This window comes from Gracilinanus agilis, chromosome 2 (assembly GCF_016433145.1).
Source record: "Gracilinanus agilis isolate LMUSP501 chromosome 2, AgileGrace, whole genome shotgun sequence".
Taxonomy (NCBI): Eukaryota; Metazoa; Chordata; class Mammalia; order Didelphimorphia; family Didelphidae; genus Gracilinanus; species Gracilinanus agilis.
In genome coordinates this window covers 526,979,738-527,007,485 of record NC_058131.1, presented here as the reverse complement: position 1 = coordinate 527,007,485, position 27,748 = coordinate 526,979,738, and the positions used below count along the sequence as shown (strand labels likewise).

At 37.3% G+C, this 27,748-nt stretch overlaps 1 protein-coding gene across 1 annotated transcript in view; it reads right to left on the bottom strand.

Moving 5' to 3' along the window:
* The window catches only part of TMEM87A (transmembrane protein 87A), a 34,009-nt gene that overhangs the window by 4,191 nt on the left and 2,070 nt on the right, over positions 1-27,748 (bottom strand). Inside the window, exons 2-16 of the mRNA XM_044662189.1 lie at positions 27,411-27,471; positions 22,959-23,050; positions 20,991-21,107; positions 19,444-19,497; positions 19,312-19,356; positions 18,314-18,431; positions 17,584-17,645; positions 15,460-15,643; positions 13,598-13,697; positions 12,844-12,937; positions 10,940-11,008; positions 7,663-7,771; positions 1,676-1,734; positions 1,350-1,453; positions 350-423 (exon numbers count right to left, since the gene is read on the bottom strand). Of these exons, the coding sequence (XP_044518124.1) occupies positions 350-423; positions 1,350-1,453; positions 1,676-1,734; positions 7,663-7,771; positions 10,940-11,008; positions 12,844-12,937; positions 13,598-13,697; positions 15,460-15,643; positions 17,584-17,645; positions 18,314-18,431; positions 19,312-19,356; positions 19,444-19,497; positions 20,991-21,107; positions 22,959-23,050; positions 27,411-27,471 (1,342 nt within the window). The remainder of the gene's footprint in view (positions 1-349; positions 424-1,349; positions 1,454-1,675; positions 1,735-7,662; positions 7,772-10,939; positions 11,009-12,843; positions 12,938-13,597; positions 13,698-15,459; positions 15,644-17,583; positions 17,646-18,313; positions 18,432-19,311; positions 19,357-19,443; positions 19,498-20,990; positions 21,108-22,958; positions 23,051-27,410; positions 27,472-27,748) is intronic.

Here is a 27,748-nt window from a genome sequence, read left to right as displayed (position 1 = left end):
TAGGTTCAGATCTGGCCTCAGACACTTCCCAGCTGTGTGACCCTAGGTAAGTCACTTAACCTCCATTGCCTAACCCTTACCACTCTTCTGCCTTGGAGGCAATACTCCAAGGCAGAAGGTAAGGGTTTAAAATAAAAAATAAAATGAAATGAAATAAAATAAATGTACTAAGGAAGACAGATTGAATGCCACAAAATTTAAAAAAAAAAAAGAAAGAAAGAAATGAAGGAAGAGAAAAAAATCTAGTTTCCGTACATGAAATTATGTTAAAATTAAAGTAACTGTTCCTATTACTCTAAATCTAAGATCCTGGCATTTTTTAAGCAGTCAAGGTGAATTTTATACCTACCAAAGCTTTCTTTCAGCATGGGTTCTTTCTGTTCATCATCTTCCTCTTCTTCAGACAATGGTGAAAAAGCAAACCTATTGGCAAAAACATGGAGGAAAAAGAGGATAATATTAAGACTCTAATATTTGAATTATAAATGATGAAAAGGGCCAGTTTTAGAGGAATGACTTCTATAGCTGTATATTTGTTCATTCATAAAAAAATACCAAAATATCACAGAATTTTAGAGTTGGAAGGGATCTCATAAGCAATCTAGTATTATCTGGAAAGGAATCCTCACTATAAAATATCTCCAAAGTACATGTCAGTCTCTGCTCAAAGATAACCAATAAGGGAGAGCCCATTATCTTTCCAAAGCAGCCCATTCCATTTTTGGATATCTCTAATAAATAACTTTCCTCCAAAAAAAGATATCTTAGATAAATTCTCAGACAATTGGAAATTTCATTGTAACAACCCAGAGATTCAACTTTCCTATCCCCCAAACCTGAGAAAAATTGGCTATTTTTAGTTTCACCACTTTTCTATGCCCCTTTTCCATTAAAAGTATTTATCAAGAGTGAAATGCCCAAATTCAAAAGCTGATAGGAGAGGAAAAAAGGACTTTAAAAAAAAAGGCTGGATAATTCTCAAAGTTATCTTATAGCTTTTCCCTAAATAACTGAGAATTGACTATTGTTTTCTAAAGCCAACTACTTGTCTAGTTTAACTCCCCAAATCAAACAAGTTTTCAGTAAGCAAACATACAAGCTCAGCCTTATATTTCCCCTGTCCTTCAAAGAAAAGTAAGTTGTCCTCAATAAAAATCTTTATTTTCTTCTATAGCCTGGACAGAAGATGAGATGCTCAGTAACCTCTCATATCTCTCTCTCTTCATTTACACATACTTGGAGGACTGGGAAGTCCAAAATGCATTCTAAACTAGAAAGTTCATATTAACAGACAGCACTGCTATACCACTGACAGCAGCATATTAAACAAGGTAAGATAAGCCCAGAACCTTTGGTTGTTTGCAGATGGTCTCCACAGAACCATGATGGCAAATAGGATCATCGAGAATAGCAACCTCCAGATGGCATCATCCACCCACAGCTCCTGCCAGTCCTGCCAAAAGGAAAAAGGATTACTGACTATAATAGAGTATCACTATGCCACAGAATGGGCCACAAAATCAAATATGGCAAGTCATTTTCCTACCAATTTCTTCACAATACCCACCAATAGACACAGAACTAAAACACAGGCAGACCTGTCCCAAACGAGCAAGGGTTGATATGACCTACATGCAAGACTTGCACACTGAACAGGATGCAATGGACAACTCACCGATTGACAATCCACTAGCCTGAACTTCATGGTAGTCCAGATGATGAAAACAATAGATGCTAATGGGAAACAAGGATGCCTAGTCAGAAAAGGACCATGACGGTACACAATCCTACATGAGAAAATGTTTCCCACCACCTCAGACCCAATCTGGCTGGACCTCCCCTATTTTTATCCCACCTGCAAAAGGATTCTACTATAATTCTCCAACCAATAACTTTAGGTAGGAACAACTAGTGGTGAAGGAAAAAAGACTAAAGTAATCTACTGAAACTTTATCCTGTCATCTCTTATAATTTTTGAAGAACAGTGCTGCCATTCTTCTGGCAGTTAAAATTATGAAATTATCACCTATTTTTATAAATAGGCAATAAAGAATTGATCTGTTGAAAAAAAGGACTAAAAGAGTGAGACAATTTGAAAAGCTAAATAGCATAATTCAATTCAACAAAAAGGAAAAGGTAACTACAAATAAGATATTATACTGAGAGTCAGAGATAAGAAGAAGAAAAATGCCAGTTTGTGCCTTTGAGGAGTTTACTATATCTTCAAAGAGTTTACTATAACCAAGAGTGGTTTAGGCAAGGAAGAAAAGTCATAATCCAGTAAGAGATGATTAAGATCTACACAAGGATGGTGCCTATTCAAGTGACAAGGAAAGGAGATATGTAGGAGAGCCTGTACTAGTGCTAACCGTTTCTTGTCTTCATCAATCCTCCCAATTTTTTTTTTCCCCAATGTAGGTTTGGAGAATTTATTTAGATGGGAAAAGGCTATGTACGTTGATATGAAGAAGCCAATGTGAGCTAATACTTCCAAATGTAGGACATATATTCTTTCTGCTTAAAGAGCCAGGCAAATCAAGTTGTTAAACTGTAAGTACCCAAAAGGTATATTTTTATTCATAGATCCTGTTTTATCATTACCTTAATTTCTAAATAGATTCCCCCCTTCCCTCTCTCCTACCCAGTAAGCCATCCTTTGCAGCAACAAAAGGAAAAAGCAAGTTCAGCAAAACTAACCAACATTTCAACCAAGTCTTATACCACATGCAATGTTCCACACTCATTACTCCTGAGGAAACAGAAGGTATTGAGGGAATTAGAATAGCAAATGGTTAATTGTGGGAACTGAGTGAACCATAGTGAGTGACTCAATTCCAGAGCTAGCTCAGTTTCCTTTCTATTGAATTACAGTTCCAGTCCAACTTCTCCCTTGTGAGAAAACTTTATTCACTTGTGGGAATTGGGAGGAAACTTTATTGCATTATTTGGACCTATCCCTGCATGGCTGGGAAGTTGAACTACCTCTCCCTGCTCTTTAGAGACCCTTAAATAAAGACCTAGGTTATGTTGACCAGAAACCCAGTCAGATCCCAAAATTGATGTAAGGAATTTTCTTACAATTGTATATCTCAAGTAACAATATATTTTATCTGAAAGTTAGCCCCATACTGATCAGTTATTGCTTCCATACTCCTTTTATTTACAGATACTTGGGAAAGAGTGGAACATTTCTTTTCTGAATCTAGAGAATTTACCTATTTGCTTTCCCCCTCCCAACTTGAAAAGCCCCTAATCTTTCTTCCAACAAGAAATCAGACTACTTAATGTTGTGTTGTTTCCTTTAAATTAATTAGTCTTATTTGATTAACTGTTTTTACCATATAAAAGCCTGTCTCTCACTGAATTTGAGGCTCAGCCCTAAACTGAGGAAAAGCCTAGTCCCAATTTGTCAAGCAACTGACATGTACTGATTAATAAATCAATGTTTGAAAGATCAAACCTTTGTTTCCTCAGTTATTTCTTCTCTCATCCACCATCAAAGGGTCTAGAAACCTATTCCTCTATTCCCAAATCCCTGACTTCATACTTGGAGGTTTCAATTACATACTGATCAGTTTCCTCAAAAACTTGTCCAAATTCATCAACTTCCCTAACTTCCACATATCTTCACTCTACCTTAAGTACATTTTGGTTCTCACCAACATCCCAAATGTTCTCTCCTCCACAATTCTTAAATATTCTAATCATAATCTCCTTCCCTTCCATTCCAATCTTTAATTTACTCCCTATAAATTCTTCACCTTCATCACAATTTCTAATCCCTCCATCATTCCCTGTTCCCCCAATATATCACCCCTGCTCTATTCACTTTCTTTCCTTTACTGTTCTGACTTAGATGCTTAACTTTTTAAACTCTGCACTCTCCTCCAATCTTGCTCCCTCATCCTACTGTCCTGCCAAGCTTCAGGTCTGGGACACCTTGACCATGAGAGTTTCCTGTTCATTCTCCAAGATGCTAAATACTATTGAAGAAAGTCATACAACAGTATAGTAGGGACTGCCACAAATTTAGATTATCATTAGATAACCAATGAGACCTTGAAGCTCTACAAAAATCCTTTTCTGCTTCCCTGTTTGGATCTCTTATGTTCCCTACAGCTTCTTGTAAAGTTTAAATTCTTTTGAGAATAATTTCAGGATATGGATCCTACCATCTCCCCAGAATCCAGACGATGAACCTGTTTTGGTGAAGACACTATGAAGATGTCTGAAAAGCCTTCACTGTACCATGAAGACCAAATTTGAACTTTGGGGTGCAGTTGATTGAACTATGGGGAGTGGAAATTGAATTGTATATATTGTTTTAATTGTACACTGTTATACCAATAGGGGACTGGCCCCCAAATTGGTTTTTTGTCAATGCGGCTAATTTTAACCATTTGTTCATCTATTTCTTTTATCCGCAAATTCCTGAAAATTTTAGAAGTTGTTTATTTTTACAGGTCCAGCGAAGAAAAAAGGACTAACCTTTTTTTTTGCCGGACCTCACGGGGAATTGTAAAAGTGAAATTTGGGAAATGTATCAAACTACATTTCCCATGTTCCAACGGGTTTCTGGTTCCGGTTCTTTGGGCGTGGGGACACCTACGTCTCCACGCAGGGAAGAGTTTATAATCTCCTGGGTTAGGTGGGAGTGGTCTCTTGGCCAGCAGACTCAGGAAGAGGTAATAATGACTGGAGCGGTGATTTTGAATTCTTACAAGCACGTGGTCTAATAACTTTATCTATCAGCATGGCTTTAATTAAAATACTAATATATATTATTATAGCAGCCTTTATCATTTTTAATATTTATACTTCCCTGTTTGGATCTCTTATGTTCCCTACAGCTTCTAATACACCTCTATCTCAAGCCACTTCAATATCCTTGCCTCCCAGATGCAGCTTAAAATAGTGTTAACCACTTCCTTTAAGGCTCAATTCCAATGCTACCTCTACCGTGAAGCCTTCCTTGGGTGCTTTTTTCCCAGGTGACCTTCTCTTTACTTCTCTGTGTCCTTGCAAGTTCCCTGGGCAGAGATTGTCTTGTTTTTGGACTTTTCAACCCCAGCAGCTGGCTGGTGCCTTGTATAGATGTTTGTTAAACTGAAGCATGAAACTAGCGACAGTGACACCTGGACAAACATTACTGGCTAGACTGAAACAAAAAATTATGTTACCAAAGACTGCATAATAAAATTAGATATTAAAAAAAACCTTTGGTAATGAAACTGTAACAGCAAAGCACTTCAAGCCACCAGCATTTATATAGCACTCTCCATAGACTGCTTTTTTTGTTTGTTTTTTAAAATTGTTACCTTCTTTCTGTCTTAGAATCAATACTGTGCATTGGTTCCAAGGCAGAAGAGCAGTAAGGGCGAGGCAATGGGAGTTAAGTGACTTGTTCAAGGTCACACAGTTAGGAAATGTCTGAGGCCAGATTTGAACCTAAGTCCTCCCATCTATGGGCCTGGCTCTCTATCCACTGAGCCACATAGCTGCCCCCCATAGACTATTTTGCAATAATAAATTTAGTTGACATGATCACTTTGTGAAACTAGGAAGTACAGCTAAAGAAACAGATAAAGTGATAAAACTTTTTCCCAGATCACAAGGATAAGTAAAGTTAGGGTAAAAACTCTCAATGTAAGATCCAAACACCTGCCAAAACTCTTATTCATACCGCATTTAACACTGAATAATTAATAAGTATTTAATGAATACTTCATATAGTCCATGCACTGTGCCAGGCACTATGGAGAACAGGAGCTTCACCAAAAAATTCTAAAACAAGATCCTGACTTGAAAGATTGTAGAACCTACTACGGAGACAAAACAAAAACAGATGCAAAAATATAAAGGAATAACCTCAGTGGCCCTTACTCAGTGACTCTGTGAAGGATGAGCTCAACTTGAGCTGAAGTGGCAAGGAAAGGCTGCAGGAATCAAATGTCCCATGAAGCCTGGGAGGGAAGTAAAGAAGAAGAGCAGGAAATCTATATTGGAAAACTGACACAAGCAATTTACAGAGTTGAGAATATGGAGTACCCAGGAAACAGCATGGCAATTAGCCTCACTGGAATAGTCTATGTCTATTTAACAAAAGTGGTAAATAAGGTTGGCTAGAAAAGAGGGAGGTCACAGAGAACCCTGAAAACCAGGAAGTCAAGGTCTGACTTGAGTCAGCAGCCAAGAGGGAGCCATTGAGGTTACTATGCAGAAGAAATTACATGATGGAAATTGTTATGGAAAGAATGCACCTGTAAGAAACAAGAATGAAGAGTCTTGGAGAAAAGAATCTAACTCCAACAAAAACTATTACTTAATGCAGATGTGAGGTAATTGAAAAATTACTTCCAGTCAAAACTGGAGGTCCAAGTCAAGATGGTGACAGTGGAGACAGAGGGAAAGAAGTGAATCTAAATGGTATTTCAAAGATGACCAAGTAAGACTTGATGACAGAGACTGGCCTATCGAGGATGCAAAAAAAAAAAAAAAAAAAAAAAAAAAAAAAAAAAAGTAACTCAAGGTGACTACAGGATTTCTAATGAAGAAGATTGAAGTACAGAAAAACCAATAGTCATGGGATTGTTTTGGAGGACAGATGAAAAATTGGGTTTTGGAAATCCTGAGTTTAAGGTGAAAATTGGATATCCAAGAAGAAAATGTCTTTTAGGCAGTTAGAAATATGAATCTCAAGTATAAGGGAGGAAATCAGGGTTGGGAAAAGTGACAAGAAATGGACCTTTGTGTCCCCAGCAGTTAGCTAGTACTTTGTAAAGATGCTGATTAATTAAACTGAAGCACATACACCTCCTTCCTCATTGTAAAATATTATATGTACAGTTAGACTCAGTCTTTGTTACTTAGTTTTGACCTACTTCCCCTCTTTTTTTTTTTTTAATTATTTGTTACAAGGGATGTTTCAATTAGATTGGAAGGGAGAAGGGATACATTTGGAAATGAAGGAGATGTAAATAAAAACTATCAAAAATTAATTAAAAAAAAGAACTAGAGATAAAGATTGAGAGAACTTTTTTCAGCACAAAGGCAATGAAACCTTGCAGTCATGAAATTAAATGAGCTCAGTGAGAGAAAAGAATTTTAGAAGACACCTATAATTTGAAGGGCAGGAAGCATGATTCAAGGATTTTCCAATAGTGACTACTACAGAGAGATCAATAGCAAGTAGGGTGTCTTATCCTAATCCTTTACATTTTATTTTCATAAATCTCTTTATTAAGAATCCAACTATATTCCTTTAAATTAAATCATGTGACTCAAAGTTATTTGTTCTTTATGCCTACTGCTCCTTTCCTTTGCCAATATTCTACCAAACCATCACTGGGAACATTTTTAATTTTTTAAATTAAAACTCTTACCTTCCATCTTGGAATCAATCCTAGATATTTGGTTCCAAGGCAAGGTAAGGACTAGGCAATGGGGGTTAAGTGACTTGTCCAGGGTCAAACAGCTAAAAGTGTCTGAGGTCAGATTTGAACACAAGACCTCCCATCTCTAGGCCTGGTTCTCAATCCACTGAGCCACACAGCTGACCTCCATTGGGAACATTTTGCTGAATTCGAACCACAGGATACTTCAGCAAGAGGCTGAAGATCCCTCAATGGATCTCAGAGAGAAACTAAAAGCTTCATGACTTACCGGCAACTGCTAAGATGAGAGTGTTGGTGAAATGGCGATACAGAGATAGTTTCACAATGTTCCTCCGAAGTTTTAAGAGCTTCATTGTCTGAGTTAGGCTGATGAATATGTTTTGGTAGGTCAAGGAAGTCAAAGTTAGGTGAAATAAGCAAGCTAGATTTGTCGATCATTTTTGATTTGTGGGCCACAAAATTCTCCACACCCCACCCAATCCCTACCAGCTCCCACATGCCACCACAAAAAAATACCACCAAAATTTGAGATAATTAACAAGGACATTATATTCAATGCCACACCAATTAGAAGTCAAAAAGACAAAAAGAGAAAGAAAAATGTGAAGAGAAAATGTAAAAGGGAAGAAAAAGACAAGAATAAGAGGAAATAAGACAACAAAAAACAAGCAGTGATTTCAAACTATTCAACATTTATTAAGTGTGTACTATGTGCTAGGCATTATGCTAGGCACTGGGGATCTTCAAGGAGCTTACAGTTTGCTGGAGGATACAATACCTAATCAAAGAACTAAACATGTAACAACATAAAACAAGGACACTAAGCCCATCTACAAGAAGCCTTTCCAATTCCTCTTAATGCTAGGGCCTCCCTCTGTGATTATCTCTCAATTTATCCTGGGTGCATCTGGTTTGTACACAGCTGTTTGCACATTTTCTCCCCTCTTAGACTATAAACCCCTCAAGGGTACAGATTTCTTTTGAATTTCTTTGTATCCCCAGGGTTTAGTCCAGTGCCTGGCAAATAAAAGGCCTTGTTAAGTGTTTATTGATATGACTTAACTAATAGTCAGAGGGATCAGAAAAGGCTTCCAATACAGAAGGTGACTATCTTAATTGAGTCCTGAAGGAAAGTAGTGAGGGAGTGGCAATTAACAAGCTGGTCTAGCTTCCTTTATTCCCACCCACCCCCAGATCATCCCTGCACCTTATTAGCTCTGGGTCCTAGTATACTACCATGATTAAAACATTACTGCCAGGCAACTAAGTAGCAAAGTGGATAGAGTGCCAGGTCTGGAGTAAGGAAGTCCTGGGATCAAATCTGACCTCGGACACTTCCTAGCTGTATGACTCTGGACAAGCCACTTAAACCCTATTTGCCTAGTCCTTGCAGCCCTTCTGCCTTGGAACTGATACCTAGTATTAATTCTAAAACAGAAGGTCTGGTTTAAAAAAAAACAAAAACACACACACATTACTGTCTCTGGCATGCTAAGACATTGAAGGTTCCTACATACTCCAAACCTCTGGAACCTGCCTAGCAGCAGCTTGTATGACAACTTTCACTACATTAAGAGGAAGGCTGTATTGTAGTCCAGGCGTATAATTTCAAGTTCACAAAGATGGACCATAAATATCATGTTTCCAAACCAGTTCCCCCAGAAAAGGTGGCTCCCCCGCTCTAAATGGGAGCTGCAGTAAGCTACCTCTTACTTCTATCCCTTCTCTCACCTCAAGGCTAGGAGAACTAAAACTAGGGAATCTGGGACTCTTCCTGGCATTGTCCAGGGTTCTTTTCATCTAAAAATTATAATAGGCATTTAAAATACCTTTGGGTATGTGAAACAGACAATCCCCAACCCTGCCACACTTTGAAAGCCACTATAGACTTAGTAATCTAGATCATTATAATCTACTTGTTTTCAAAACCCAGGGGCGGGGTAGGTGGCTTAATGGATAGAAAGCCAGTCCTGGAGACAGAAGGAACTGGTTTCAAATCTGGCTTCAGATATTTCCTAGAAGTATGACCCTGGGCAAGTCACTCAATCCCAATTTCTAGCCCTTACTGCTCTTCTGCCTTGAAACCAATACTTAGTTTTTTTGTTTTCATTAATTGATGATACCTTCTTCACTTTCCCAAGATTCCCTTTTTTTAAACCTTTACCTTCTGTCTTAGAGTCAATACTAAGTATCAGTTCCAAGGCAGAAGAACAATAAGGGTTAGGCAAATGAGGTTTAATGACTTGCCCCGGGTCAAACAGCTTCGCTAAATTTGAACCCAGAACCTCCTTCACTCTAGACCTGGCTCTCTAACAACTGGGCCACCAACCTATCCACCCCAACCACCCAGATTCCTTGTAGGCTATATTTGGAAAATTACTGGGCCAGAAATATAACTGGTCATATCTCCCTCCAGAATGAGATCTCCCTCTACTCTAATGCTTTTCAGCTCCCTTTTGTGCATTGTCTTCCTCCATTAGAACATAAGTTCCTTGACAGCAGATTCCATCTTTGGTGGGGGGTATACATATACATACATACATACATACATACATACATATATATATACATATATATATACACACGCACACACACATATACACACATATACATATATGTATCCCCAGCTCTTAGCACAATGTCTGGCACATGGTAAGCATTTAATAATGTGTGCTATCTCGACCTCCCTTGATTACTATGCTTCCATTATGCTTGGTGATAGCCATGCACCCAATTTCATAGCAGTGCACAAAACCCTCCATTCTCAACGTTCTAGAATATGGCATTAATAAGTTATTCAAGAGAAAAGTATTGCACAACTTTACACAATGCCAAGCACAAAAAAGATCAACTTAATAAAGCCACCCAAACTGAATACACAGATTAGCCCTGACAAACCAGAAAAAATAAGCTTATAAGGAGCAGCTTGGCCATCAACCACTTGGCAATGCCCTGCAAACAAGCCATTGTTTATTCTGAAGCATTGTCTTGGTGAGCTTTCTAGGCAGGCAGCACATTCTGTTCAGGAAGTCTCAACCTTGATAAACTGATCTGAGCTTTTAAAATAGGCAAATTAAGCTCCCACTGCTCCTCGAAGCCACACTATGCAAGTCAGCCCATTTTCACAATTTCAAAGTCCTTTCACAAAATGAGTTGCCAGAATCTAAAGGTGGCAACCATCAACCCCACACTATTCTTCCCTTTTTTAATTCATAGTCTTCATTCCTTTTCCAATTCACAGGCTTCACAGTCAAAAACTCACAATCAAGGGGAAATGCTCACAAGACTTTTCACCCCAAAACACTAGAAGCCGGTTCACATTCTTGCCTTACAAGCAAGCACCATAGCTTCTGATTCATTAAGGGTAGATTATAACTGCTTACCTGGACTATCAAGCTGGAAGGCCTAATTAACACCCTGTCTCCAGCACTAAGGAACAATCAACAAAACTGGTAAAGACTTGTTGCAGAAAGATCAATGAAAACCCAGCTCTGGGGGGGAGGGGGGAATGGGCCTCCATCAATTAAGCCAATAAAGAAGGATATCCACCAGCACAGGGCAGTGTCTAGGAAAGCCAGGGGGATAAAGGCCAAGGAAGCAAGGTCAGTCTGGGCCTAGAGACAAAGAGAAAAAGGTAGTAAGAAAGAGATGACTGGATAGGCACAGGAGAGAAACCAGCACATAATTCCATATACATATGAGCAAATCACAACTAATCCCTAAGGTAGTTCTCAATTCTAAATGATGGTAGATAGGACCCACCTCTTTCCCTCTCCCTAATAAACTTTCAACACTAGGCATACACATCTGTGAGTATTTCATAATGTCAGCTTAGATCTCTTCCTTAAAGTAAAACAACATTCAGCTAAGTGACAACAGTAGCTATTTCTAGCAAGACGTATTATGGAGGAACTCTATTAAGAGAAACATGGTCCTAGTATACAATCTCCATAAAACATCGCTTCCCTTTCACTGTCAATAAAACAGAAAAAAGGAATAAAAACCAGGCAACTTGTGCTTTATATTTCTATATTTCTGCAATGTCATTTTGCCTCACTCATATCAGGAAAAACAAAATACATCATCATTATTTCATAAAGAATAAGACACATGCAAGTTTTCCAGAGACATAAACTAAAAGAAAGTCTAACAAACAGGGTTTCATTCATAACACAAAAATTGCTGTGTTCTGGTTAATTCTGGTGGCATTAGCCTTTCACCAAAGAGTAGCTTCTTATATAGCCTAATTCTTTACTCCACATTCAAGACATTTCTAAAAGGATATCCATAAAATAATACAGGCATCAATCGCAGAGAGGGCCAGGTTTGCTATCAGAGCCAAAGGACCATAAAAAGACTAAAGCAAGAGAAGCAGAAAGAAAATGTAAAAGGATGAAGGGTTAAAGTTTCTAAAAGTCCATGGAAAACTTGCTGATGGTAGGCAGTGAAATACATTTAAGACTTGAAATACAAATTGGCATCTCAAAGACACTTTGCTTCAGGGCCAACTTTTGTTGACACTTGCTGAGCCCAGTTTTCTTGGAGGAGGGCAAAGCCTAGTTTGCATGATTCTAAATACATATGATGGGGCTTCCCCTTCAATCCAGGTATACTTCTGACTAAAGAAACAAATAAGAATGAAATTAGGGAAAGTGGTATAGGCAAGCTCATGACCTCTTTCCATTCAACACAGTATATCGCTAGTTTGGGCTCAGTGAAGGTCATTTTCAGGCTCCCTCTTACATAACCCTCCCTCAGTGCTTTGGTTTCCTTCCCTATTAAATGGGGAAAATTATTACCTAATTCACAGGATGTTGCAAAGCTTAATTAAATGCAGTTTAAGAACTGCTTTGAAAACAAAAAAAAAAATAGAAGAGCAAAAAAGCACCATTATTTAATCATGAAAAGCAAAGAGCAACAGAATTCTAGGTCTGTCACCCTACAACAAAAGTAATAGTCCTACACAGCTGAGTGGCTCAGCGGGTAGAGAGCCAGGCCCGGAGTTGAGAGGACCTGGGTTCACATCTGACTTTGGACACTTCCTAGTTACATGAACCTGTGCAAGTTAACCTAACCCTGAATGCTAAGCCCTTACGAAACCAATACTTAGTATTGATTCTAAGACAAAAGGTAAGGGTTTAAAAAAAACATGAGTGAGAGTCCTGTGAACTAGGAGAAAGACTTAAATAGTAGTCACTCAATTAGAGGGAATGGGAGTGTTCTCTCTCACTCACCTAGCATTTCATCAGAAGCATGATTCAAAAGGAATACTGAAAAGCAAAGTGGGTTATAGCTACTGTATTCTGAACATCAAGAGCCAAGGATTTACAGGGCACAATAATCTCCATTGCCTCTCTTTGGGCTCTTTTACAACCCAGTGTACCCACTAAGGACAGAGACAAATTATACCTGTGCTGACCACAAAAACTCAGATTAATAAGTTACTGACCCCAGTAACTCTGAGGACACCTTCCATGCCAGAGAACAAGAGATAGAGAGCTCCTGCCACCACGACTTTGTGAAGAGTGACTCCAAGGCGAGGCCTAAAGGGGAAAAAAAGGTAAAGCTGAACAGTGTCACAACACAGCCTGGCTCCCCTAAAATAAGACAAGCTTCAGCTAAATATCAAATACTGTCCCATCAAGAAGAAAAATAAACTCATACTGTGTAGAAGGCGGCCTGGATTCAAGGTGCTAAAAAATGATGGGTTTATAGACAGCACTTTATTCCTTTTTTTTTTTTTTAAACCCTTGCCTTCTGTCTTAGAATCAATTCTAAAACAGAAGAATGGCAAGGGCTAGATAGTTGGGGTTAAGTACCTAAGGTCACAAGTAAGGAAGGGTCTGAGGCCAAATTTGAACCCAGAACCTCCCTCGTTCCAGCCCTAGCTCTCTACCCACTGTGCTACCTAGTTGCTTAGTCTAAATCACCACATTTTACAAACCTACCCCTCAGGTAATAATCTCAAATCTCATCTAAATACAGACAGCTATGTGACTCAGTAGATAGCCAGGCATGGAGCCAGAGAAGTCCTGGGTTCAAATCTGACCTCAAACACATCCTAGCTGTGTGACCCTGGGTAAGTCACTTAAACTCAACTGCCTAGGCCTGAGGCCTCTCTCATCATGAGCCTGAAATGACCAGATCTCATATTTCTCCACTTTAAAGGGGCCATTGCATTTACTATAGGAGCTACTACTCACTTGACTATCCCATAGCCCAGACTGACTATGATGACCAGAGTCCGAGCCAGCGATCGTTTCACTGCCGAGAGCAGCTCTGCAAGAATCAGGGCACCTTGGACTAAGGGGAAAAACACAAGAGAGGAGACAAGAAAAGTGCATGAATGTCAGTGTGGATTCTTAATTACCATTTTCAACAAAGCAGCTATCAGGGAGCAGGTAAGTGGCTCTGTGGACAAAGAGCCAGGCTTGAAGACAGAAGGTCCTAGGTTCAAATCCGGCCTCAGATACTTCCCAGCTATGTGACCCTGGGCAAGTCACTTAACCCCAATTGCCTAGCCCTCATCATTCTTTTGCCTTGGAGCCAATACATAGTATTAATGTTAAGACAGAAGGTAATGGTTAAAAAAAAAACTCCTAATTCCCATCGGTTGGTCAATCTTCTGGTGATAATGGGTATTTTTTTTTAATAATCGGATAAGACCATTAAATCGATCAACAAATATGTACTGAGCCCTTGATATCTGCTAGCTACTGTGCTAGACACTGGGGAAACAAGTACAAAGAATGTAATAATCAGGGGCAGCTGGGTAGCTCAGTGGATTGAGAGCCTAGAGACATGAAGTCCTAGGTTCAAATTCGGCCTCAGACACTTCCCAGCTGGGTGACCCTGGGCAAGTCACTTGACCCCCACTGCCCACCCTTATGCCTCTTCCACCTAGGAGCCAATACACAGAAGTTAAAGGCTTAAAAAAAAAAAAAAAAAGAACATAATGATCCCTTATTACAAGGAGCCAGCACGTACTTATATAAAAATATGCAGAATATGGGGGCAGCTGGGTAGCTCAGTGGATTGAGAGCCAGGCCTAGAGACAGGAGGTCCTAGGTTCAAATCCGGCCTCAGACACTTCCCAGCTGTGTGACCCTGGGCAAGTCACTTGACCCCCATTGACTACCCTTACCACTCTTCCACCTATAAGTCAATACACAGAAGTTAAGGGTTTAAAATAAAAAAAAATAAAAAAAGATTCAAGGGCTAGACTTTAAAAAAAATATGCAGAATAAATATACAGTATAAATACAAAAAAAGGGAAGCTGCTAGGCCTTAGAAGAAGGAAATTTCCTTCAGTTTCTCTTTTAGAACTGATACCATCTATGATCCTGCAGATGGTTCTTCAGTAACTAATGTTGGCTCATCTTATCTTCATTCTCAGAAAACATTCACAAAACCTCTAATCCATTTTTTTAAACCCTTACATTTTGTCTTAGAATCAATACTAAGTATTGGTTCCAAGGCAGAAGAGCAGTAAGGGTTAGGCAATCAGGGTTAGGTGACTTGCCTGGGATCACATAGCTAAGAAGTATCTGAGGTGAAATTTGAACCCAGGACCCCCATCTCCAGGCCTGGCTCTCTGATCTACTGAGCCACCTATCTACCCCTCCAGTTAACTTTTAAAGATGGCTTCTAGTACAGGTCCCTGATGAGAAGGAAGTCAGCACATTTCACAGTTCTTCAGAACAAAAGAATTCACACTGCTTTAGATTACTAATCTAATATTCTATTTAATATAAGCCCCTTCCCACTCATTATATAATGAAATCTTAATTATATTGCTAATATTTCACTTTGTACATATATCATTTATTTTATAGCAAGCCCTCTACCATGGCTAATGTCTCCATATGTCTAATTATCTGGATCATTTAGCTTTGAGATATGAAACATAACATTTCTATTCCAAATTCCATAATCAAGTGATTTTGCATAAATCATTCAAAAAATTGATCGGAGTTTGTCTTCATACCTCTGCCCCTCAAAAAAGTTTCTACAAACCCAACCTATCAGTTCCCCCAAAGAACTATAATCCCTTGTAGTGACATACCAGACTCTCCTTTGTAGCGAATGTTCTGGAATTCTGCATAGAAGACTGCCTTCTCTAGCATCCCCAGAAAGATAACGGCACCAATCCAAAACTGAATTCTCAGGAGATCTCGCCAGTAACAAGCAGACCACGCCAGCCACAAAACCCCAAATAGGACATACACGATACACATCACCATGAAGAACTGTCATCCAGGTGGATAAGAGTTTAAACAGGCAAATTAGGACTGAGGCCATTCCAGATTTCTCAATGTAGCAATTTGGCTATAGCATATCCTTAGCCCAACATACTCTACACCTACTCAGGAGTTGTTTCCATCAAATCACTTTGTTTGCTTGGACTTCACTAACTCAAGCCAAGGAAAACTGGGCTTCCACCTTCACAGAAGGAGATCAAATTAGTAAGCTACTGTCAAAAGCAACTTCACTCTTTTATTAAAGATAGTTTTCTAGTTCAGGCTAAGAATATATGAAAATAGCAAACATCAAGATGAGAAAAGGACATGGCAAGAATTGAACCTGGAGCAAAGAAACAAGATGAAACAGTAACTGAAAAAAAGGAAAGGAAAAAGAGAAAAATGCCCAGAAATACCATTCCTGGATTTATACCCCAAAGGAATAAGGAAAGAAGAAAAGGACCTCTATATACAAGAATACTGATAGCAGCTCAAGAAGTGGAAACTGCTAAATGGAGAATGGCTGAATAAGTTGGAGTGTATTGATGTGACAGAATGCACAATTGTGTTGCAAGAAATGAAGGAGAGTATACATGAATACACACATTTAGAGATACTACATTAATAAATAAGGTTTTTATCCCTCCCTCAAAAAAGAGAAATGAAGGACGGGATGGTTTTAGAAAAACGTGTGATAACAGCATTATTGTACAATGACTAACTCTGAAAGACTTAGCTACTCTCAGCAATACAATGATCCAGGACAATTCTGAGGGACTTAGGGCAAAGAATGTTCTCCACCTCCAGAGAAAGAACTGTTGGAGTCAGAATGCAGATGGAACCATGCGATTTCACTTTAGTTTTTATTTTGGGATTTGGTTTTTATATGAGTATTCTCTCACAACAATGACAAATGTGGAAATATTTTGCATAATACATATAGAATCTAGATCAAATAGCTTACCATCTCAGGGAAAGAAGAAAGAGAGGGAGACAATTTAGATCTTATAATTTTGGAAAATGTATGTTTAAAAATATTACGTACAAATTGGAAAATAAAATATTTTTTAAAAAAAGAAAAGAAAAACCTGAGGAGACTTGTAAGAGCTAATGAAAAGTGAAGTGAACAGAACCAGGGGAATAATTTATGTAATAATAATAATACTATAAAACGAAAGACTTAGGAACTCTGGGGCAGCTAGGTAGCACAGTGGACAGAGAGCCAGGTCTGGGAGGACCTATGTTCAAATCTGGTCTCAAAACACTTCCTAGTGATATGACCCTGTCATTTAACCTCAACTGCCTAGATCTTGCACTTGCACTTGACTTAAGAATTGCTACTAAGACAGAAAGTAAGGATTTTTAAAAATACTTAGAGATTCTGATTAAGCCAAGAGTACCAATTGCAGTTCCCAATGACTTGGGATGAAACATGCTGCCCACCACCAAATAGAGAGGTGATGGACTCAGAGTGGAAAGTGAAGCATTTAGGGAGAAAGGAGCCAAGAAGGACATGACTAATGCAGGAATCTGTTTTCCTTGATTATACATATTTATAACAGACTTTGTTTTTCTTGCTTCCTCAATGGGCAGGAGAGAGAATTTGGAAGTGAAAAGAAATAAAATAGAATTATAGGAAAACTAGATCAGGGGGTGATGGTTTATCTAAATGATGTTTGCACAGAAAAATAGAACCTGGTCATATCACCATATGGTTAAAAAAAAAACTATCTAGTTTAACTCACTTAAAACAGAAGCTCACTGAACCAAAGTTAAGGGACTTGCTCAAAGTCACCTAACTAATAGGAAGCAGAGTCAGCACCAGAAACAACTCCTGGGATATTCTGGTATCTGCCTTCAATTTGTGAAACAGTATTTCATACATCTGACAAATTTTTGGCTAAATTAATTTATTCTATCCAGGGGTTAAAGACTATAACTTTACTTACAATCATAAGGGGATACTCTGCAAGAGAGAGATATTCATAGGGACCCTTCACTTCCACCGTCACTGACAAAAGCAAAAAACAAAAAAACAACCCAGTATTAAAGAGACAGAAGGCAAATCTAACAATATCAACCTTTAATATTACAATAACAGAAGTAGATTAACTCTCACAAATTAACTCTTAGATTAACTATTTACTTTGATCTAATTAAGTTAGTACACCTAACTTCTAGTAATCATTATATACCCCCAATAACTAAGAACACCATTCCCAGGTATGTTTTCATTCTCTTCCTTCTAAACAGAAGCAAATTTTCCTAAGCAAAAATCTAGTGAAAACTATCCATGATGAGGTAAGCCACCAGACTATTGAGATTTAAAGGGAAGAAAAATAAGATAGCACTATCATCCTCTAAAATTAATACTCAGGAACAGAGAAGCATCCTTTCACAGGAATTTCAGACAGCTGTGGTGATGAGTTAGATGTTAAGTCTTACAACTTTCATAACTAGTAAATGCAATGTCATAGTTTCATGAATGTTGCAAACTTATTTTTCCCTTGCTCTTTACTAAAATGCAAAACTTCTTTATAAGGATAAAGAATAATTATATATAAAGATGATAGTCTAGTCTGTTCCTCACAGCAGTTAAATGATGCACACACTAAATTACTCAAATACTAAACACAATAATTATTCATATCAAAGCATATAAAGACATGGAAAACTTACTGGTAAAAAGTTGATTTTGTGGCATTTCTTTCAAAGAGTCCTTTGAATATGAAATCCCAATCTGAACAATGAAGATATATGGCCCATCTTGCCAAGTTTTAATAGCACCATTTGTTGCCTGAAAGGAGAAAAAAAACATTCTTTAAATCTGAGAGAAATTAAGAGCACAAACTACCCATAAGTCTTTAAATTTTATTCCTAAAGCCTGCAGAGACAGGGGACAAATTCCTTCACTCTGTTGCTATTTTATTAAATTTTATGAATTCCTGATTTAAACATACAAACACACACAAAATAAAACACTACTTTCAAAATGATTTTTAAAAACTTAATTCTTGTTGTAATAAGTTTTCTTAAATACCTAGCATAGAAATAGATAAAAGTATATATTTAATACATCTCTATTACAAAAGACAAAGAAAATCAAAAGTATTAAATGGAATAAATTCTAAAATTCAGAATGTTCTCTCCTCAGTTACTAAAGATCTAATTGCCAAAAATTTTCTCAATACTGTATAATTAGAAATCTTATACCTTTAAAATTACATTACCCAGGAACCCACTGACTTCCTGTCGTTACAGGCTGATGTAGACAGGAGATAAATTCAGTGAATTTCCGTGTCTAGCTCTCTTTCCTTCCTGTGAAGGCAGCTGTGAACACAGGACTTTCGAACAAGTTGATCAGCTTGGGCACATGGTTTTATTTTGTTACCTTTTTATTCCTTTACTTCTAGTGATTATTAATAAATCTTAAAAACATAATACTTAAAGTTATTATTATATATTCATTTTAATTTGGCCTCAGAGGTTTCTGATTGTGTGACTTTGAGCAAGTTAACCTTAACTGCCTAGCCTTTACTGTCCGTACCTGAGAATCAATATTTATTCAAAGACAAAAAGTAAGGATTTTTAAATAGTGAGAAAGCGAAAGAATAAGAGAGAAAGAGAATAAAATAGATGAAGTTCAGAACTCCAAAGTCCACCACAAACATACTTACAAGCTTCTCTACAACAGCTGTATGGTTTGTTCCATTGTACCTAGCCTATAAAAAGAGGGAAAAGATGATGGATTAAAACTGAAAAACATTTGCTTTACCTTCAGAGACTTAGAGCTAAAGAAAAACAATTACCTCTTGTTTTCCTCCTGATAGTACCACTGGATGCACAAAATCACCAGAAAAACTCTATAAAAAAGTTTAAACTTAGAATTATCAAAAAGCCTTTAACAATCCAAGAAAACATGGTTTATCAACCCACCACAGAAACTGTTGTGGAGAGACAATTCTAACTTCAAATGTAGCATGGTGGTATTGACAAACAAAAGCATCCCATATACATATATTTTATATATAGATATATACACAAGTTAAAAAAAAAAAAAACTTGTCCACATCCAGAGAAAGAACTGTGGGAGTAGAAAGCAGACGAAAAACATATGATCGATCACGTTGTTTGATGGATGTATGACTAGGGATTTTGACTTTAAATGATCATTCTAGTGCAAATGTTAATAATATGGAAATAGGTGCTGAAAAATGATACATGTATAACCCAGTGGAATTACTTATCTGTTCAGAGAGAGGGGAGTAAAGTGGGGAGGGAAAAAACATGAATCATGTAACCATGGGAAAATAGTCTTAATTAATTAATTTTTAAAGAGCTTGTCTAGAATTAGGAAAATGATATTAAAACCTACTGGCTAGGGGTAGCCAAGTTTTTGTATGATATGTGTCTTCTTTCACATGACAAATATAGAAATATGTATTGCGCAAGAGCACTTGTTTAACTTGTATGTTATTGCTTGCCAACTTAGTGAGAGAAGAAGGGGAGAAAAGATTTAGAGCCAAAAGGGACCCTTTACAGTCATCTAGTACAACCCTTTCATTTTACAAATAAGAAACTAAAGGCCAGAGTTCAGATTTGGCTAGACAAGTTAAGTAAGGTCAGATAAGCTAATTAAGTGGCAAAGGCAGGATTTGAATTCAAATCCTCAAAGAAAATCCAGCATGCCTTCTATCATACCATATAGTCTTTTACTAATATAGGGTTAGAAAAAAAATTAACTTTTTTCTTTAAAACTAATGGAGGGCTAGTAAGCCTGACTGATAAGCAGAAAAGCTCTTGGCTTTGATAATAGAAGCTTTCGATTTATAATTCAGATGAACATGGAACAACACATACAAATACCTTCATTTTAGTTCTTTTGCATTTTTTTCATTCTTTCAAATATTTTTTCTCACACATCCCATGATTCAGATACTATCAACTCACAAATTCAGATCTTCTAACCCTTCCAGTTCTTTTATCTGACTTGTTCATCCTATTATTATTAACCATTCAAATCTTCTGTGCCAGAAGCTGTGCAACTGGCAACTTCTATGACAAAGCTCAATTTTCTATTTATTGCCCAAAGTAATTTATATATTCCTGTTTAAATACATAATCTCCATAGATAGATATATGTATATGTCTATCTCTCTCTGTGTATATATATATATGGATATTTAGATATTTAGGTAGATAGATATGTTATTCATTGCAAAAATATCAGTACATGCTTCCAACTTGCCCTTGCTGGTAAAATGCTCTAAAATAACCCAATAAAGTCCAGAACACAAACAATACAATATAAGAAGATTATCTCCTTCTCTTCTTACCATTCTGTTTTAAATACTACCTGTGGTTTAAAGAGTTCACTGTAATTCTGGAACAAACTTGGTAACATTTCATAGGACCCAGGCCAACCATTACGTTCCTCCTTAGTGCTTCCAAAATAAGCTTCTGCTTGTTCATCCTGAAAAGAGAAAAAAACAAATACGTTTATGGCAAAAAAAATTGTCTTTCATAAAAAGGCCTTAAGAAAATAACAAATGTGGACTTTGGGATGAGTAAAATATTGGGGCTTACTCCATCCCAAGACATTTACATGATTTCAGATGATAAGTTAACTGATAAAAAAAAAACTATTATCATAACACATTTATACAATCTGAATGAGACATGTTTTTAATGCTTTCCAAACACCTAACAATCTTAGGAAGTAGACAAAAGATTATTTTTACTCCTTTACAGATAAGGAAACAGACCCAGAGAGGATAAGTCACTTGCCTATGATCACACCACAAGTCCTATTTCTAAGTAGAATTATTTCACCAAAAAGGTAAACAGTGATCAATTCAAGCTTTAAAATGGCAAGATTCTTTTCTTTACAATAACCAAGATTTTGGGACAGGTAGGTAGTACAGTGGATAGAGTACCAGGCCTGGAGTCAGAAGGGCTTGGGTTCAAAATCTGGCCTTACTCACTTCCTAGATATGATCCTGGGCAAGCCACGTAAAACCCTGTTTCTATAGCCCTTGCCCTTCAGCCTTACAGTTGGTACTAGAACAGAAGGCAAGGGCTTTTAAAAACCAAATAAATGAATAAATAAATAAATAAATAAGCAAATAAATGAATAAATGAATAAATGAATGAATGAATGAATGAATAAATAAATAAATGAATAAATGGTCAAGAATTTAAAAGCTTCAAGGTCCCACAAGGGAACAATTCTGCAGAGACTTGGAAAGTTAAGACTTCCAAGTCCAAACATAGTGAAATACCCAAACAAGAATTAGCTTGCCTTAAAATGACAAAAAGATATTTTCTTGCAGGCTAAGAGTCCACAAAAAGATTCTAGCTATCCACAGCATTCTATTCTTCTTATCCTAAATTCAGTCCCTTCTGAACTCCTCAGGGTTTTTGCTTAAATCTCTATCTCCAGCTCTGACCTCTCTCTTTCAAGTTCTAGTCCCAAATTTTCAACTGTTTGATGAACATTAATACTCAGATATCACTGTCATTCAAAATAACATTTATTATATATTAACTTGCATTGTTATCCATGAAGGGTTTGTTAAACAAAGAAGCTTCAGCTTATACTCTGACCCATTTCCCTTATATTTCATATGAATAGAATCTAAGTTAATGAAATTTGATTAGAAATTTATTGAAGGACATGCTATTCCAGTTAAGAATCCTGGAAATTCTAACATCTATCTTTCCCTCTTCACTTCAACCCTCCCTGCAACCTTTTCTAAGTGTGACAAAACACACATATTGACTCTCCTCAAATCTAAGAAATAGTTTGAATTTATATTCTAGCTAACCAAAAGCATTTTATACAAATCTGGAAATTAGCCACCAAAAGCTAAGGATTTTATGATGGGGCAGAGCCTTGGACTTCAGATCACAGGGCAGAGATCATGTCATCAGTTTCTGACAAGCTGGGATGGTCAAGGAGCAATTACTATTTGTAGATAAAGTCAAATCATCTTTGAGAAGAAATTTCAGGAAAAACAAATAGCAGAAGGATTCCACCAAGACTACATGAATGAACTGGGAACAAAGATGAGGTCTAACAAGCCTATCTGGAACAGCAGTGAAAAGACACACCTTGAAATGAGGAGGAGCATCAAAAATGGTGGGGAAAGTGTTAGACTGGGAGTCAAGACACTTGGGTCTTACTTCTGGTTCTACCAGTAAGTAGCCAATCATTTAACCTTTCTCTACCTCAGATTCCTCATCTGTGAAATGAGAAGGGCTGCAGGAGGGGATCTCTCAGGTCACTGCCAGCTCTATCACTGTATAATTCTATGACCCTTACCACAAAGTTGAAGACTTCATTGTAACAGTTACAGTAACGCAAGTACCAGGTCACATTGAAACTCAAAGATGGATCACAAGGTTCTCCTTCAACTATAAAAGAAGAGATGTATGTAAGTAAAGGCAATGCCCACATAAAATTGTTCTCCTTTCAAATTGCCATAAATCCCACTGGCATTCTGAAAACATTAATGAACAGCATCATCATTCTAGACACATGCTAAGTAGGAACACACACATGCTAAAAGGAAAAAAAAAAACAAAAAAACACAGAATGGGGCAGGTAGGTGGCTCAAGGAAAGAAGAGACAGGCCTAGAAACAGTAGGTCCTGGGTTCATATCTGACTTCAGATACCTCCTAGCTGTATGACCCCGGGCAAGTCCCTTAACCCCAACTGCCTAGGCCTTACTACTCTTCTGCCTTGAAATCAATACTTACTATTGACTCTAAGACAAAAGGTAAGGGTTTTAAAAACAAAAGCAAAGCTCACGCATCTTCTTAAACCAGATATAACTGCTATTGTCCAAAAGTATGGCCTAATAGGGAACTGCTACTCTATTATTGTGGTTTTTAATTTCGAAAGGCTAAATATTCTATTTTTCAACACCTAAAAACCTCCCTGATCCCTGGTGCTGACACAGAAGATTCAGGTGATATAGCAGACAAACGTTTAGCCATGTTTGCCAAGGCTAATTAGTATTTATTAGTTACCTACTATACAAAGTCCAAGTCACCTACTATGCAGTCCAAGGCACTATACAAAGTATTGAAGGAAGTACAAAAAAACAATTTTTTTCACCCAGATAGGGAGGTAGGCCATAAATATATAATGAATTAAATAACCATAAAAGTTCATAAGAGTAAAATTCAATTCAAGCTAACAAAAATGTATTAAGCAACCATTATATGCAAAGAAGTCACTGGGCTAGGCACTAAGTAGGGATACAAAAAGAAACAAAAACCAGTCAGGTAACTTTACATTCTATCAGAGGGATCCAGGAGGTGAAAAGATAAGTAGTCAAGAATGGATAACTAGGGGCTGCTAGGAGGCTCAGGGAATAGAAAGTCAAGCCTAGAGACTGTAGATTCTGGGTTCAAATCAAGCCTCTGACATACTTCCTCAAGGAATAACTCTGGGGAAGTCACTTAACTCTTATTTGTCCATCCTTTACCATTCTTCTGCCTTGGAACAGATACTTAGTATTGATTCTAAAACAGTGGGTAAGGGTTTTAGAAAAATAAAAATATTATTTTTTTAAAAGACCAGATAACTTGAGAGAGAACAGAAACAACTGGGGGAATGAGGAAGAGCAGAGGTGAAGAAAATTTATTTCAGGCAAGGGAGGCCTATTTGTGTGTGAAAGATGAGAGACAGAATAGGCCAGACTGTCTGGAACATCGAGCATGGGAAGAGTGATGTGAAAGGATTTTGTAAAGGTAGGTTTACAACCAGACTGTGGGGCTTTAAATGCCATTCCAAGAAGTCTGGATTTTAACCTAAAGGTACAAGGGAGCCTCTGAAGATTTTTGAGAAGGGGAAGAACACTGTCAGATCTGTGGTTTAATTTTTGCTTAACTCTTACTTTCTGTTTTAGTATCAATTCTAGACAGAAGAGCAAGGACCAGGGACATAGGCTTATGAGACACAGCTAGGAAGTGTCTGAGGCCAAATTTGAACCCAGGTCCTCCTAACTCCAGGCCTCTAGTTGCTCCCGGACTGTGTTCTAAAAAGATTATACTGGCTTTGGTATGAAGGTAGATTTTGAGAGGACAATACATAATTAACTATCAAATGGCATGAATAAATGCTGTTTGACGCTTAAAACCCTTTATAAACTGGTACCATTCTACCTTTCCAGATTTCATATATTTTATTCTTTTAGCTCCCCACATTCCCTCTCTTGTGCGCTTGCTCTCTCTCAAAAACCCTTACCTTTTGTCTCAGAATTGATACTAATTATCTGTTCAAAGGCAGAAGAATAGTAAGGCTTAGTTAACTGAAGTTAAGTGACTTGTGGAGTCACATTGCTACAAAGTGCCATCTCTCATCTTCACTGGACCTTTTTATTGGCCATATCCTAGGCCTGGAATACTCACCCTCCTAACCTCAACTTCCCTGATTCCCTGATTTTGTTCAAAACTCAGGGACAGCTGGATGGTTCAGTAGAGTCAGGCGTGGAGATAGGAGGTCCTGGGTTCAAATGTGATCTCAGATATTTCCTAGCTGTGTGGCCCTGGACAAGTCATTTAATCTCAATTGCCTAGCCTTTAAAAAAAAAAAAAACTCAGCTCAAAACCTACCTACTGCAGGAGTCTTTTATATAAGTTATTTGTGTTGTCTCCCACATTAGAAATTAAGCTCCTTCAAGGTAGGGACCATTCTTTTGGTTTTTTTGTATCCTAAGTATCTGGGATCTTCCACTTAGCACACAGTATTTCGTAAGTGTTTATTGACAGATGTTATGAGTTCAGAAAGAAAAAAAAAATCACTTGAGGGCTGAAGGGTCTTCATGAAAGAAGAACTGGTTAAATATTGATGCACTATAAGATATGGATAAAGAGAAAAGATGCAAGGCATTCCAGTCTAATAGGGAATAGATGAGATGATCAAGGCCACAAAAACAGAAAAGGCCAAAACATGACTGCATTCTTTCATGGAACCACTCAGGGAACTCTAAGGCTTCATTAAACAATGTTTGAGAACTAGTGATCCAGAAATATGCAGCCCCAAGTCCAGAAACTTGGACTGTGTGTGTCACTCCAGCTGTGTCACTGGCTGGGTATGGAAACCTGGCCAAGTCACTCAAGATCTTGGTACCTTTCTCCTGGTACCTGTGAGAATAGAGATTATATCAGCCTCTCCCTGTCCCTTTACAGGTGTGGTATGGATCAAGGTAATTAAAGAAAAAATTGGAAACATTGAACTAACCCCTGGTGACAATGATCTATTATACCTTAAAGACAACCCCACTCAATGAATTGATTTACACATAATGGCTTTAGGAGAAACTTAAAAGCAACCAAATGTACTCCTATAGACCCCTTAAAAAGGTATATGTAAATAAAAAGATAACAAATTATGTAAGGGCAAACAAAAAGTGCTGCAGAAATGCTGCAAATATTAATTGCCCACACAAACTCTAAAAGCACTATAAAATGTAAGCAATATACAGCCTGAATAACTTTGAGATTTAATTTATATATGAAAATTACAAATGGGAAACACATGCTATAAAAGATGGGAAGATAACACTTGATCACTAGCTAGGGTCTTCTGAAGAAAAATTTGCTTACTCTAAAAGCTATCAATAATCTCATTAAATGCTAACATGTCAAGAAGAGTAATTAGTAAATAGAAATGTTTAAGGTCACCAGTAAGAAAAACTTGTATCACTTTTTCTATTAAGTATATTCTCATCTGCTATGACCTTAATACAAATTCATCATAAGTCATTTCATTCATAACTCGTTTTATGTAGTTCTCTGAAATTACACACTAGATAGGGTGGGCAGAGACAAGGGGGACAGTAAGGAGAATCTATCCTCTCTACAAAGATTCAGAGATGAATAAAACAGATTTGAAAGATGTTTTCTTTCCCTTATCTCTATATGCTACTGTCAACCATCATGTTTCTTTCTAAATGCAGAGTCTGAAAACTGGTTATAAGCTTTTCTTTAACACTCAATGGAAAACCTTAGATAATCCTAAAAAATTAAAGTAAACTCATTTATTAAAACCTCTGGGGATTCTATGTTATTTAAATCCCTAATATAACTCATGGTCTACTGTTAAACATTTTTAAACAATACTAAAGATGTCGTATGACTGTATTAGTCATTGTCTCAAAAGATGATGAATAATTACAATCCCCATTAAAAGATTTTCTCTTTAAATTATTGGCAATGCTTCTTCAAAATACCCAGGAGATAGAATCCTTTCCTCCTTATAGAGAGAAAGCATGTAATATTTGCATTCAGAGCCAAATGTCAGTATAACTAAGTGTAGGCCAGGGAACTTGCCCAATAGCTGACAGATTCACAAAGGTAAAAAGTAGTGATATATCTAGCACTCAGCACAACAAACAGACTGCACGAAGCATTCAATCACCAAATTACAATTATAAGTGTTGGGAAAAGGGCAGCAAAAAAATTCTTAGGCAAGGGCTATTTGAAATCTCTCATGTTTAGACCTTAGCTTATCTACTAAATGTGTATATGCTGGAACCTTCTAACCTAGGCAAGGTGAAACAGCACAACAAACCACCTTTTCTATGCTTGAGTTTACTCATTTGAGTAATACTAAATTTGATAATATTTACTCACACAGACCCAAGTTTCAGAATTTATAAAATATTTTCAGTATGCACTAAAGTTAGAATTTTTTTAATTATCAAAAGCATATGAATATGACCATTTTTTAAATCAGAAAGCAAATGCTATTTAAGGACTCACATTTCAGGAAGATAGTGGTATTGTTGAAGAGGATCTTTCCAAAACTAAAATACTTCTTTTTCTCCTGGAAAAAGAAAAGTAGAAAAATAAGGAAAGGCAGCATGGTATGGTGGTTAGAAAAGTAGCCCTGAAGAGAGGACAACTGGGTCCAAATCCTGTCTCTAAGACAGACTTTGTGTCACTAGAGAAGTTACCAATTTAATTTTTCAGTGCCCTAAGCAATTCTCTAAGACAATAAATTTCTGAGGTAACAGTCTGCATTAGCAGAGGAAGTCTTTTGCTACCTCAACTCCACCCCATCCCAGTCTCCCTAGACCATTGAAATCAGAGATACAGTT